Source organism: Eublepharis macularius, chromosome 5 (genome assembly GCF_028583425.1).
Source record: "Eublepharis macularius isolate TG4126 chromosome 5, MPM_Emac_v1.0, whole genome shotgun sequence".
In the NCBI taxonomy this organism is placed as follows: domain Eukaryota; kingdom Metazoa; phylum Chordata; class Lepidosauria; order Squamata; family Eublepharidae; genus Eublepharis; species Eublepharis macularius.
In genome coordinates, this window is record NC_072794.1 from 143,628,942 (window position 1) to 143,642,375 (window position 13,434).

Genomic DNA, 13,434 nt, shown 5'->3' on the forward strand with positions numbered 1-13,434 from the left:
TCACAGCAAAATTACAATATGATCAGCAGTTGGGACATTTAACGAAAAATAGAATTATACAGAATGTATAATTAATCTAAACAGAAGTAAAAATTTGTGAACTTGTACTCACTGTAAGTTGGCCTGCTACCCCAAAGTCTGCAAGCTTAGCATGTCCTTCAGTGTTCAGTAGTATGTTGCCAGCTTTGATGTCACGATGTATTTTCCTCATGAAATGCAGGTATTCTAGTCCTTTGAGCGTTGATTGTATTATTGTAGCTATCTCATCTTCCATCAACTAGAGAGAGAAAGGAAGCTATTAATCAGTAGATACTAACAGTAGACATTGTCCAGTGACATACGTAAGACTGCCCTGCCTATAAAGAGAATGTTATGTGCAAATCTTATTTATTACTCTTCATAGAATGGATTGTGCCTCATTATTATATTATGTTTTACTTAATAAGCCACATTTCCTATGACCTTTGGCACCAAATGCACAAAAGCAACTTATAAAAATAAGCTTTGGGGATGTTTTTTTTAAAAGTTCATCTTCAAAAAGTTGGCACTGAAGGTTGCAGGCAATATGTGGGTGAAAAAGGCACGTGGCTCCAAGGGAGAGAAAGTGCTAGGTGAGCATTGCTCTTTTGACAGTGGAAAGTTTTGTGTTAAAGTTGCACTGAGTTGCCCTGACTTGGATGTCCCGGCCAGGTCTAGCAAGCTAAGCGGGGTCAGCCCTGGTCAGTATTTGGATGAGGGACCACCAAGGAAATCTAGAGTTGCTATGCAAAGGCAGGCAATGGTAAACAACATCTGAACATGAAAACCCCCACATGGTCGCAATAAGTTGGCTGTGACTTGATGGGAAAAAAAATTTCCACTGTTGGCAAACAAGGAAGGAGGCAGTGGTTGTGCTTGGCTCACCCTCCTTACTGATGCCCCCCCCCCACTAGATTGTGTGGATTTGGAAGGAGGGTAGTTCTTTTGTCCACAATGTCCCACAATCTTCAGGATCAGTGTTGGAAGTCTTTGGGGAAGAGGATGGGTAGGAAAGAGCCATATGGCAAGAGATGTGAGGGTCTGGGGGGAGGGCAGGTGGGGCAGTGAGGAGAATATTTTTTTTTCCTTCCAGGGGCTTTTTTTTTCAATTTTCCCAATAGAAAAATTGGAAAATTTGGGGGAGTGTTGAAAAAAAGCTCCTATGAAATATTTGTTCTTTCTGGGTAACAGAAAGAACTTGTCTTACAAAGCATTTCACTCATTCCAAATGTACAGCATGAAAAAGTTTGAAGACATTCTCATTTTTAACTCAACATAAAAACTGGGAAATCAGGGGGTGCACTGAAAAAACACATACTGTAGGCATATATTTTCCAGACTCTTCTGGATTAAACGTAAATAATGTTGGTAACAAGCAATATGCTATCACGTGTTTAATGACAATACTTTATTAAAGAGTTCAACGTTTTCAATGTTATAATGTTTCACTTAATAACCAGACATAGCTTCTATTTTTCCTACTTTTCAGGCGGCAAAAATAAAACATACATGTGCTGTGGGAGTATAGAGTGCAGGAGTCTGCAACTCTTTCTGAAGTATACTTGCAAAATAGTAAAAAGTCCAGTAGCATCTTTAAGACTAACCAACTTCATTGAGGCATAAGCTTTTGAGAACCACCGTGGATCTAAACCACTGCGTTCTAGTTAAACATGCTCAAGATATGAGGACATTCTAATGGAATAGAGTACTGCCATACACTAATACTCAGCAACTGTTATTTATACACACCTACCACATGCAGTCAGATATGGGAGCAAATGCACTACTGTATTGTGCAGAAATGTATACCCTAGTGATCAGGAAGAGAGGCAGCAGAAAGCCCACAAACTTAGAAAGCTGCTGTCATCTCCATGGCAACGAAGAAGGAATACCCAATGGTGTGAAGCTTCATACCTCATGTCATTCAAAATCAAACTAGTGACCAGAAAGACATCTTTAGCATGTAGATAAATATCTGAAGGACTCTCTCTGTCTTTATGAACCCATAAGCCAATTATGTTCCTTGGAACAATTGAGGCTGGTTGCTGCCTAGGTTTTTTTTCTGCCCCAGCAGTATATATGAGAAGGGTTCTACTTCACCAAGAGCATCTTCCCCAAGTGAGATGCAGGACCATTCTTTTTCAGAAAGTATTTTGTCAATTTGTTAAGGAAGCACAGCTCTATTAGAGGCCTCTTTGCAGATTGCAAGGGTACTTTAGTTTTATTTTAACCTGGTGTGGAACAGGTTGTTACAAACCATCTTAGGCTTAAAAGAAAAAAAGTGGGATAGAGATCATTTAATAAAGTTAATTCAACACACTTCACAGCCATGTGTCCTGCTTTAAGATTGTGAAAGAGCACGTACCGTTTTATTTCGCAGTCTAATGATATCCGACACAGATCCAGCACCACAATATTCCATGACTATCCAGAGGTCCGTGTTTTTAAAATAGCTGCCATAATATTTGACTACGTGGGGACTAAAAGAAATGTCAGAACATGTCATTGAACTGACTAAATTACTCAGATGCTTTACACACACAATACAAAAATGCAAGCCAAGACTCTAACTTGCATCCAAGACTTAGTACAATATACAGGTTCCATTATGAAAACAAACCCCAAAATAGGAAATTGCTTACCATGCTCTTTTAGTTCTGCAATTTCACTTTGATGTCAAAAGAGTGCATGAAAGAGACAGCTGTACATGAAATAGACAGCTGTACGAAGTTGATTAACCTGGCCTACAACTTCTGCCTTTTAATCCAAGGGGAAGTAAACCACTAGAGGAAATAATTGTTCCATAGGAGTGATGAAAAGTGCTAGAAACTGTTAAAGCTGGGAGTTAACATAAAAATTCTACAATATTTAGCTGTTGGCGGTGGGGAGTACCCTCAAGTCATAGAAACCCCTGCTGCAGTTTTCAAGGCAAGAGACTAACACAGGTGGTTTGCCATTGCCTGGCTTTGCAGCCCTCGTCTTCATTGGAGGTCTCCCATCCAATTACTAACTAAGGCCAACCCTGCTTAACTTCTGAGATCTGACGAGATCAGGCTCACCTAGGCTATCCAGGTCAGGGCACAATATTTATTTACCAATAACATAATTAACAGCACTTTGCAAGACAGTATGTTCTCTAATAAGAAATTATTTTTGCTACATAAAAATATTTAATGAAACAAGTCACACTATGCCAGATGCACACTGCGCCAGACATAAATCTGTTGTCTGTTGTTAAATGGACTAGTTCAGCAAATGTCTGGTTTCAGTGGGTGATATGTTTTTATTTTCAATTATACAATATTTTACTTTTGGATTGTCTTTTTATGTAAGCTGTCTTCAGGACCAATTTTGGGGCTTAAAGGCAAGACAGGCATTTTTGAAGTAGGTATGCTTTGAGAAAAAAACCAGCACTACCTGGATTTAGCTCATAATTTATCAGTGTAGGAAACTTTGGATGAGAAGGGGGTGGAGGTGAATGAGAGGAAGGAAGGGCGGCAAATTCATGCTGTGCACTCACCTATCACACTGCTGCATTATGGATATCTCTTTAATAATCTCCTGCAGATCCGACTCAACAGGAACTTGCTTAATTGCAACAACTTGACCAGTCTCTTTGTGGATAGCTTTGAATACACTGCCATAAGACCTGTGGCAACAAAATACAGAACTGGAATACCATAAAAGGTAACACAGTAAGTGAAGGAATTTGGCTTATGCGTTAGAATGCACTACACACTGAAGAACTCAACATTATTCAAAGAACACTTTTAATGATTACCCAAGTTTTATGTTTCTCAGTCCTATAACAGGATATACCATGAGCTAGAAGACCAAGAATAACTGATATTCCACATTAACAGATGCAAAAAAGTTATCTTGAACTGATTTTTTAAAAAATACACACAGAGGAAAAGGGGAATGCAAGGGGTTTCAGTAGGTCTGCATCCTATCTCTACTAAGCCCAGCTATTCAAACATCTGACAAAAGTATGCAGTGCCAAACAACTTTAAAGAAACCATATAACATACACTAGAATATATTCAGCGTATTTAATGTATTTTTTAACTGCTTGCAAGCTATAGTTCCACACCCACACAGGGATTTCACTACTATGGTAGAAAAAAATCGATGAGTGTGTAAAGGTGCTTTCTCTCCTTCCTATAATGCTAGACTGCATGCACCAAACCCCACCACCTGTGTCACCAGCCATATGTAGTGTGTATCCATCATGCCAATACAATTGTCATGCATTGGATGACTTGAGTTTTGACTCACAAAAGATTATGCTGGAATGAGCTTGGTTAGTCTTTAAAGGTGCCACTGACTCTTGTTTTATTCAGAGGACTGTACATTGGTGAGATGTTACAATCAAGCCTCCAGCTACTGAAAACAAGGGATCACTGAAGTATCTATGCACTGCAGAGCCTGGAGGTTCAGCCAAAAGTAAGAGAACTAAAAGCTACTTGATCGGGGTGTGCGTGTGTGTGTTATGATAAACAATACCCTTGGGAGGATTTTATTTTTTAAAAAGCATTAACATCATGTCCAAAGGACCAAACATAGTGCTTACTGGCATTTAAATTCATTTTTTTATTCACTAATTAATAAGAAAAGCTATGTATCTGAGTCCCACAGAGAAAGAACAACATCTCCATATACATGCTGCACCTCCAATTCAGAAAAAGTACATGAAGTTTAGGGAGATAATGGACTCTGACAGAAGGTGGACTGATGACAGTAGTCATACTCCCTTAACTTCCTGGCAATCATCATGGTGAAGTCTTAATGACTTCAGATTCACCCAATTTTTCTTGAATTAAACAACAAAAAGAATGTTTCTCTATGGTTTGCACAGCAGAGGAGATGGAATAAATACACCTGTCACACACATCCGTCTCAGTGTTTCTGTGGTTACAGTTCTAAGAAGTCTAAGCTGATTTCAAAAGACAAAAAAACTGTAAAAGGAGTGGTCCATAGTAACTAATGCTATAGATTTTCAAGACATCCCAAGTTCCAAAACGTTGTTTTAACATATTAGCCATGAAATAACCTCAATCCATAGACTTTGGGGGCTTTAGTTTCAAACAGCCATTTTCCTATATGCTTGATAGAACAGCAAGACTGCTTTCAATAGCTGAATCTTTCAAACTGCTGGGATGATCATGTGACCAAAACCAGAAGTCAGTCGGCCCTTTCCAAATATGCAAGGGAAAGTACCATCAAAGCAAAACAGATCCAATCAGATATTTCAGGTACAATTACTATGTAAAACAGATGTTGTATACAAAATGGGACCCAATGAGCCAAAATCAATGTGAAAAGATCACATCACAAGCTCTGTGGATATATAAACTTTGGTACTTATAAATAGTAAAGGGAGAAGCTAGCTTTGAGTGGGAAAATAAGTCCAAGCTGCACAGTCTTTCCATTTATTGGATTACAGACAGACTGATCCAGCCTTTCACCTCCTGCAATTTCTTTCATAGCATCATTAGAGATATGAGAACCCAGAAATGGAAAAATTAGGGGGAGAAATCTCCAAGGTGGTTCCCCCCCCTTTTTCTGAAACTCCCACAAAAACCCAAGCTCAATTATACTCTCAGTCTCTCTCCTCAAAGGCTAGCAAGTGGCAAGCAAGAGCCCTGTCCCACTCCACTGCTTGCTGAAAGTGAAACCCAGCCTGGGAGCCCACAGCTATTTATAAGCACAGGTCCCATTGAGCAACGCAGGAGGTCTGTGTTTGGCCATCAGAGCTGCCTATCAGGGTTTGCAGGGATGAGATTGGAGTGCCCGTGGCTACAGGACACCCCCTTCCCCCTCCCTCCCCTGGGTGTCTTCTCCCAACTTGTAACTGCTTTGCAGCTCCGTGGTTGGAAGGAAGACCTGCCAATCAAGGTAAGCTGGGCTTCCATTCGGGTTTCCAGGGCGACAGAAGGCGCACAAACAGAGTTCAGACATCCCCCCGGCTCCGTTGCCAGGGGAATTGATTGCTGGCGCCTGAGTGTCTGGCTTCCCGAACTGCAGCCGAACGCACTGAACCGGGCCTCTTCCGAACGCTGGTTCATTGGCCGTGGCCGATTACAAACCGCTGTATCGCAATTACGCGATCGCCATTTTTCGTGGGTTTTTGAAGTTCGTAATGCGGTTCGTGCCCATCTCTACTCATGATACACCACAGGAGATTTTGGTAAGGTTATGTGCGTTTCATGTCACTGATCCTATATTAGATAGCCTCACTCAAAAGACCCCTGTATCTCTAAGATTTGGATTGTATGTGGCTAATCTTTCTGAAAGCATACTTAAGATACTTAAAATTGTATTTCATCTTTTAGATATAAGATATATAGGCCAAAGGATGATATGTGTGCATATCTGCTTCTGGTATCTTTGATATATGGCACTGTTTTTTGTATCTTTGTGATCCTTGTATATTTGACTATTTCAAGTCTCTGTAAGAGGCAGTTCATCTAAGTGTTCCTGTGCATTACTTGTGAGGATGGGGAGGAAGAAAAAGCTTGATACTTTTCATATCACACACTTACCCTTCACCAAGCTTCTCTAGAACATCAAACACTTCTTCTGGTTGCTTTGTTAAACTATCTTCATCGAGCTTCCTTAACTGCCTGTAACCAAAGAAAAAGATCTTGAACTGTATTATATACAGTAGGCCTTTATGCAAAAATACACTTATCTGCTATAGCAAGTTCATCAGCTTTATCAGTAAAGATCACATAATGATTAAATGAAGGCTACAAGCAGCAAACATGTCATTAGGTAATAACAGAAATCACACCTATGTTAGAGATTAAAATGCGTCAATTTTAAAATGCTATCCCAGATTTGGATAGTGAAAAACAAAAGGAAACAGACTCTTCCCAGCTCTGTTAAATTTACTGAAAGGTATCCGTACAGAAAACCCTCAAGAACAAAGTTCCCCAATCTTAGTTCATCATTCAGACTCAAGTTATGCTTGTGACAAGACGTTACAGGTAATGACCACACTGATCCATGACAAAGTAAAAGAACAAAGGTGGATCTTTTCAGCAAACTTCCCACATGTCATCTCAAAATATGGATAAGGGTCAAGCTTCTTTCTTTCTTTCTTTCTTTCTTTCTTTCTTTCTTTCTTTCTTTCTTTCTTTCTTTCTTTCTTTCTTTCAGAAAGTGTACATGCCACCTCTCCATAGCCCTGCTCAAGGTGACTCTCAAAACAGGCAATATAATACATATACAAGCACAGTAAAGATACAGAAATTACAGGGGGTGGGGGGGTATGATTTTTTTTCTCTGCAGCTTTAACATTAGCATTTCAAGTGGCTTTTCTTTTGTTCTACTGAGCAAGAATTGGACAGAAAGCAGCACAGGAGAAGCAGACAAGTATATGTCCACTATGCCATTGCTCAGTCTTTTAAGCCATCTTGTTCCAGTTCATGAGTGCCAGAAAGACTTATTGCTTGTGCCACTTTCTGGCACTGAAGGCAAAAGTTGTCTTCATAAGCATTAAGATCTCAATGCAGTATCAAGAAACAACAACTGTATTACTCAAAGCATGTGCTTATTATCATCACTGTTATGCTATATCCACGAGAGTGTGAATGTTTGTAATTTAAATATCTGTATCAACTAAAGCTACTATTTGTGCCTTACGTACACACTACGTAACAGGCCAAGAGTCCTCTACATAGGGTTTGGGGGATGGGGGTTACCCCCCCCCCCATTCTGTTCTGAATACAGAAAGATGACAAATTATTTAACCGCATGTCTGAAATGAGGAACCATTTACTAAGACTCAAAGCCAGGAAATGGTGAAATACGAAAACTAGCAGAGATAAGCATTGTGACCACAGAACTTGTTCTTGTTTGAAACAAGAGTGCATGTAGGCTTAGGACATCATTCAAACTGAGTGAGGATTAGGCCTCAAATATACCTCCCTAAAAGTAAGGCAAAGCATTTAAAAATAGTGCACACTTTTTTAAAAAAACAAAGGAAATGAGTTCACCTCAGAATATAATTTCTGTGTTAAATTTATAAATAAATTGGCAATTTATTTGATCGTCTCATTGGCCAAACATTAATATAGTTCTGATATTTAAAACATTAATAATAGGATTGTTAAATAGAGTATGATCAATTAGTAAAATCCAGATTACAAAATTTGTTTACCATTGATTCAGTCAAAACAATATTTACTTCCTAACCTGAATGTTAGGAAGTAAGCATTGAAAGAAACACAGAATTTATTCTCAGTTACTCTATCAAAGCAATCAACAGCTAACAATTCTGTAAATACCTATACAACCCAAACTTGATCCTGTGACAGATTTAGCTCAGTTTACTTAAAAAGCCAATGGAAATCATAAAAGATTTATAAAACCCTACATATGAGAGAAAAATATCAGTTGTACTTTTTAAAATTCAATATAAACAAAGGGAAATGTTTGCATGGCTCTAATGAACTGTCAAACAAAGGCAGTGGTATGCCTCCCACAGGCTCCAGACCAAAAGAAATTTAAGTGAATTAAGTGCACAAGAGGCTGTGTTAGTTAAGCTTCCAATGTAATGTCAGGTAACCTCCAATTTGACTGAATAACTTCTCTTAAATCCTAACCTTGAGCAGCCTTTAGCGAATTTTCTTTATTATATTTGGCAAATTTGAAAAGTCCACAAAAGCTCATGCCGTGATAGATTTGTTGGCCTTTAAGGTGCCACAAGCCTCATTTATCATAGTTGTGTTAGAATGTATGTATTCACTTAATTTACAGGAACACTGTCTCACAGAAACACACACACAAGCAACCTGTCAAAAAAGGTTAGTGCTTTGATGTTCAAGTAGAATAATTAAAATAAAAGATTTCAGTTTTGACAATACACCCTCCCTCCTGCATAAATGACTAAGAGTTGCAGTATCTTAACAAAGGATTTCCCAGGGAGAAGTTGGGAATCCCCTCCCCATTTTTTCTAGCTGTCGATACAGCGGGACACAGACTTTCTTGAGCTGAGCCGTTCATATTTTTGCAAAGACTTTACACTTGGACCTCTGCTAATTGGCAACTTTCGTTGCAAATTGAAATCGTAATTAGTGTACATATGTTTGTATGACTGAACTAGGATGTTCTAGCTCCAACACATTTCGTTCTGTGTTGCTAATTTGTGTATTTATATGTTTATTGCCCGAACTCAGGGTCGATTTAAATAAGTCAGCGTTTACTGCTGTATATTCTATTTGTCAATTGTTATTTTTGTGTTAATCTGTATTACGGGGACTTTGTCTTTTTCTGCTATTTATACCCGTAATTGCCTCTTTACTATTTGTATCGTAACAACTGGCAAGTTTTTGTGACATAAGTTTTCAGGGATAAGAACCCACTTCATGTATTTAATGGACTGTATTCAGATGGCAGAACAACACTCAATAAATCTGTTGGCCTTTAAGGCGCTACAATATTCCTTTTTGCTCCAACAGACAAATATAGCCACATTTCTGGCATATATTGCCACTGATACCTTTATCACGAATGACGGATTCACACAAACATTTAAATTGCATTTCTTTGTATGCATGTCCTGTCTCCACCATATATACAGGCACATATCTAACAGGGTCTTTTTTGTTAACATGCTGGAGGATTCACTTAGGGTCAAACTAGACATTACAGCAACCACAGGTCCTACCCATGGCTACTGATGCTATTTTAGAGACAAATTAAGCCATTTAAAAATGCCATTAGGACATTTTGAGCCTATGGTGCAGTGAGAACAGGAGATCTAGGCCGCCACTCCCCTCCACACACACTTTTTCAAGTGCAAGAACAACTCCCACCTCACTGATGTTACACCTGCTTAGGATTGCACTGAAGAGCTTAGAAGAGTATAACTCTGCTTAGATTCTAAGCCTTGCTGCTGTCTGTGCCACTCTTAGTCAGCGTGGTCCTCTATCATATAAAGGTGGTCCTCTGTAATATAATGCCTGCCCATAACATTTGGCTGATTGAAAGGTGGTCTTGCATGAATAGAAGATCCCAGTGTCAGAGGAATGTATTATTCTGCAGAGGACTGTTTCCGCCACAGAAAAGAGTGTAGTACAAGCAGAAATAAGACTTCAGATCTAAGCCTAAGTATGTGTTTGCAAACATGGGATGACAACCTCTGAAAGCGCATGCTAACCAACCCCAAAAATAAAGCTGGAGACATTGCAGATGATTAAGATAAATGCACTATTCTATTAGTCAACAATTTCTGTCAACGAATTATTGTACGTTAAATACTATTAAATACTATTATACATTCCAAAGTTTCTTTGTTTCTACTGTTTTATTTTAAAACATTCAAATTTTACCAAGCCTCATGTGTTTTTAAGATTTTAAAAATCGCTTGTACTCTGAATGATCTGGTGGTGTCATACATCGTCACTTCCTTAATGTCCTCAGCTTAGAAAGAAGCATAGTGTTCCTGATGAACACTATCCTAATAGTGATGCAATGAATACATCTATGCTTAAATTGAAATAGGCCTCAGAGGAAATGCAAAAAGGAAGAGTATGTTTGCCTATCTATCTTTAGTTTTACTTCCACAGATATACATCCTATTCTGCTTTCTGCAACACACGTTTCTTACAGCTACCAAAGCTATACGGTAACTTTCCTGATCTGTACTGCTGCCCAAACCTAGCAAAGATTTGGAAGCACAGAATTACATGAAACTGGGAGTCTAACAAATGAAAAGGCAGTGCTCTACAAGTGTTTGTCTCAAAGCACAGTTGTCACCTTAGTTGGGCAGCCAGTGCTGAGCATCTGCAAAGTTGCTTCTCATTTGCTAAACTGCACAGCTCATGAGCCACTTTAGACATGCGCACAGAAAACACTATGAGCACTCATATGTTCTATATAAATCCTAAGCATTATTAGTGGACTTCAACCTGCACCACACAACTAAAGAAACTGGATTCCAGTATCTTGATTTCTTACCACCAGAACTCATTACGTGTTTCTGAGTTTCAAACTTACAAAAGAGCAATGAACATTAACAAATATAAATATAAACATTTTTATTTACGCTTATAGTCTCTCAAGGGAGATTGCACAATGTAAATCAATACAATCAATGGAATGGAATATTTAATAAGCAATGTAACAAAACGAGGACTGCAGATATTCCAAACAAAGCACACATATTAATGAACAAGTACAGACCATCACTTCCAGCTTTAAGGCTGCTGATACTTCCTTGCAGGTCTGTATGACTGCTACACATGATCATCCCTATTTAGCTGCACGTGATTTCTAAGGGAGAAGAAGTTTCCAACATGCAACATAAAACAAGCCTTCACTAAACATTAATACAAAGCCATAGTATCACATATGCTGCAATAAACAGACAGCAACTACCACCAGAAAACTACTTCATCAAAAAAGCTGTTCTCATACTTCAGGGGTCAACTTTCCAACATGATAAAGTGAGCCGGTGGGAAGAAAAAGTGAAAGGAAACGAGTCTCCAATTATCCCTTCCAGACAGCAGTTCTATTTTCTGTATCCCTTTCAACACAGAACTGCCCCAACTCGGAGCTCCAAAACGAATTTTTGCCCTTGAGCAGTCAAGGTGGTTTGGGGGCTTTTCCCCTCCCTCTTCAGTACAGCACACATCTCCAAAGCATAAGCCCACAATTAAATCTATAACATTTACTGCTTCACTTAATGTGATCACGGTCTTGATTAACTTTTGATTACCCTTGTCACTACGAACTTTAGTTAGCAACTGTTCTTAAGTAATCGATTTTCAGGGTCGTACAGTGCAATCCTAAAAAGAGTTACTCCAGTCTAAGCCCACTGATTTCAATGCGTTTAGACTGCAGTTGGTCATTTCAAGATTGCACTGTTAGTGCAGGAGTACACAACTCTCAGCATGCACACCCAAAAGTAGAACCTCAGACAGTTTTGCTCAACATTCTTGGCCAGTTCCCTACTCAAGAGACTGAGGTGAGCCCCCAAGTACTGGCAGTGAGTCTGGCTAAGTACCACCTTTGTCTTTCCTCATCCCCTCCTTTTGCCAGCGTACAAACATCTCCACAGGTTGAGGGTTCTCTAGCCAAAAAGAATTCCAACCCCAGGTTTGGTGGAAAGTTGCTTCCTGGTTGGCTTTATGTATTTATCATTCATAACAGGAGCAACTCTGATGGATCACACCAAGAGTTCATTAACTTCATTTTAGCAGTCTCCGATTTCCATTAGTGGCTAGCCAAATACCCAGAAGACTGACAGCAAAAGCACAAAAAACAAAACCTCCACTGTACTGTTTCTCCCCAAACAAATGGTATTCAGAGGTACATTATCTCAGAACATAAAGGTTTTCTAACTCCAATTGCAACAACATTAAACAGGAGCCCAGCAGCACCTCAACAGACTAACAAAATGTATTACAGGATAAGCTCTGGTGAGTCAGAGAGCTCCCTTCATGAGATGGATAGTGCCCATTCAAAGCCGATTCATAAAAGTTCATGCTGGAATAAGTTAGCATTTAAGGTGCCACCAGGCTGCTGAGGGTTTCACGCCCACTGACAGAACTATGCTCCATGAAGTTTTCTAATCTTATTTTTAAGCCACTGTGGTCTATGGCTTCCATCCTGTGACAGGAAGTTCCACAGGTGAAACACGCATTGTGCAAAAGGGTTTTCTTTTATCTGTTCTGTAACTTTTTTCATTTATAATGCTTTTACACTGAGACAGAAGTGTAATACTGTTTTAAAGCATACTACAAGCCTCCTTGGAGTCTCTTCAGGATAAAAAGACCACCAAAGAACTCTCTTAATAAATTATTATTTTTTAAAATAATAAGTTAGCCAACATGAAAGCACTGAAATCCGGACCAAACACCTTTGCACACTCTCAGGGGTGCAAGCCAGAATGAACACAAAGGGGGGTTAGTTCCGAGTAAACACACTCGACTGCGCTGCCTGAATCTCCTTCTTCGAGAAGACGCAGGCCTGAGAAAAGAGCACCTCCTCTGCCTCAGGGACCCTCCTTCACTTCCCACCCACGCCCACCTCCTTTCTCTCATCCCTAATTCCGGGGTCCTCACCGGCGCGGGTGGCGCATTTGCACGGTCTCCATGGCGAGGGCGCCAAAGCAGTCGCCGCCTGGCGAGAAGAGGGTCAAGGGCGGCGCACGCAGGACCAACGCCACCCTCACGGCCACTCCATCTTCGATTCTGCCCGCTCTGGCTGAGGCTCTTCCCCCTCCCCCTCCAAGGCACTTCCGCCTCATACAGTCACAGGCGCAGGAGCCAATAGACGAGCGGAGAGAACCGCCGGCGCTCTTGAGTGGCGTGTCGCGTCACTGGCCCGCTTTTGCTCCGCTAACTGTCTGAGGGCTCTGCGCATGCGCGTGACTGTCTCGCTAAACCGCGGTTTTAATTTCCA

General features: G+C 40.0%; 1 protein-coding gene across 2 annotated transcripts in view; it reads right to left on the reverse strand.

Annotated features, from left to right (window-relative positions):
• The window catches only part of STK4 (serine/threonine kinase 4), an 83,948-nt gene extending 70,720 nt beyond the window's left edge, over nucleotides 1-13,228 (reverse strand). For both annotated transcript variants that reach the window (XM_054981075.1, XM_054981074.1), the window contains exons 1-5: nucleotides 13,095-13,228; nucleotides 6,564-6,644; nucleotides 3,539-3,667; nucleotides 2,384-2,498; nucleotides 113-277 (exon numbers count right to left, since the gene is read on the reverse strand). In XM_054981075.1, the coding sequence (XP_054837050.1) occupies nucleotides 113-277; nucleotides 2,384-2,498; nucleotides 3,539-3,667; nucleotides 6,564-6,644; nucleotides 13,095-13,126 (522 nt within the window). In that variant the 5' untranslated portion in view covers nucleotides 13,127-13,228. The remainder of the gene's footprint in view (nucleotides 1-112; nucleotides 278-2,383; nucleotides 2,499-3,538; nucleotides 3,668-6,563; nucleotides 6,645-13,094) is intronic.
• Nucleotides 13,229-13,434: the final 206 nt, after the last annotated feature.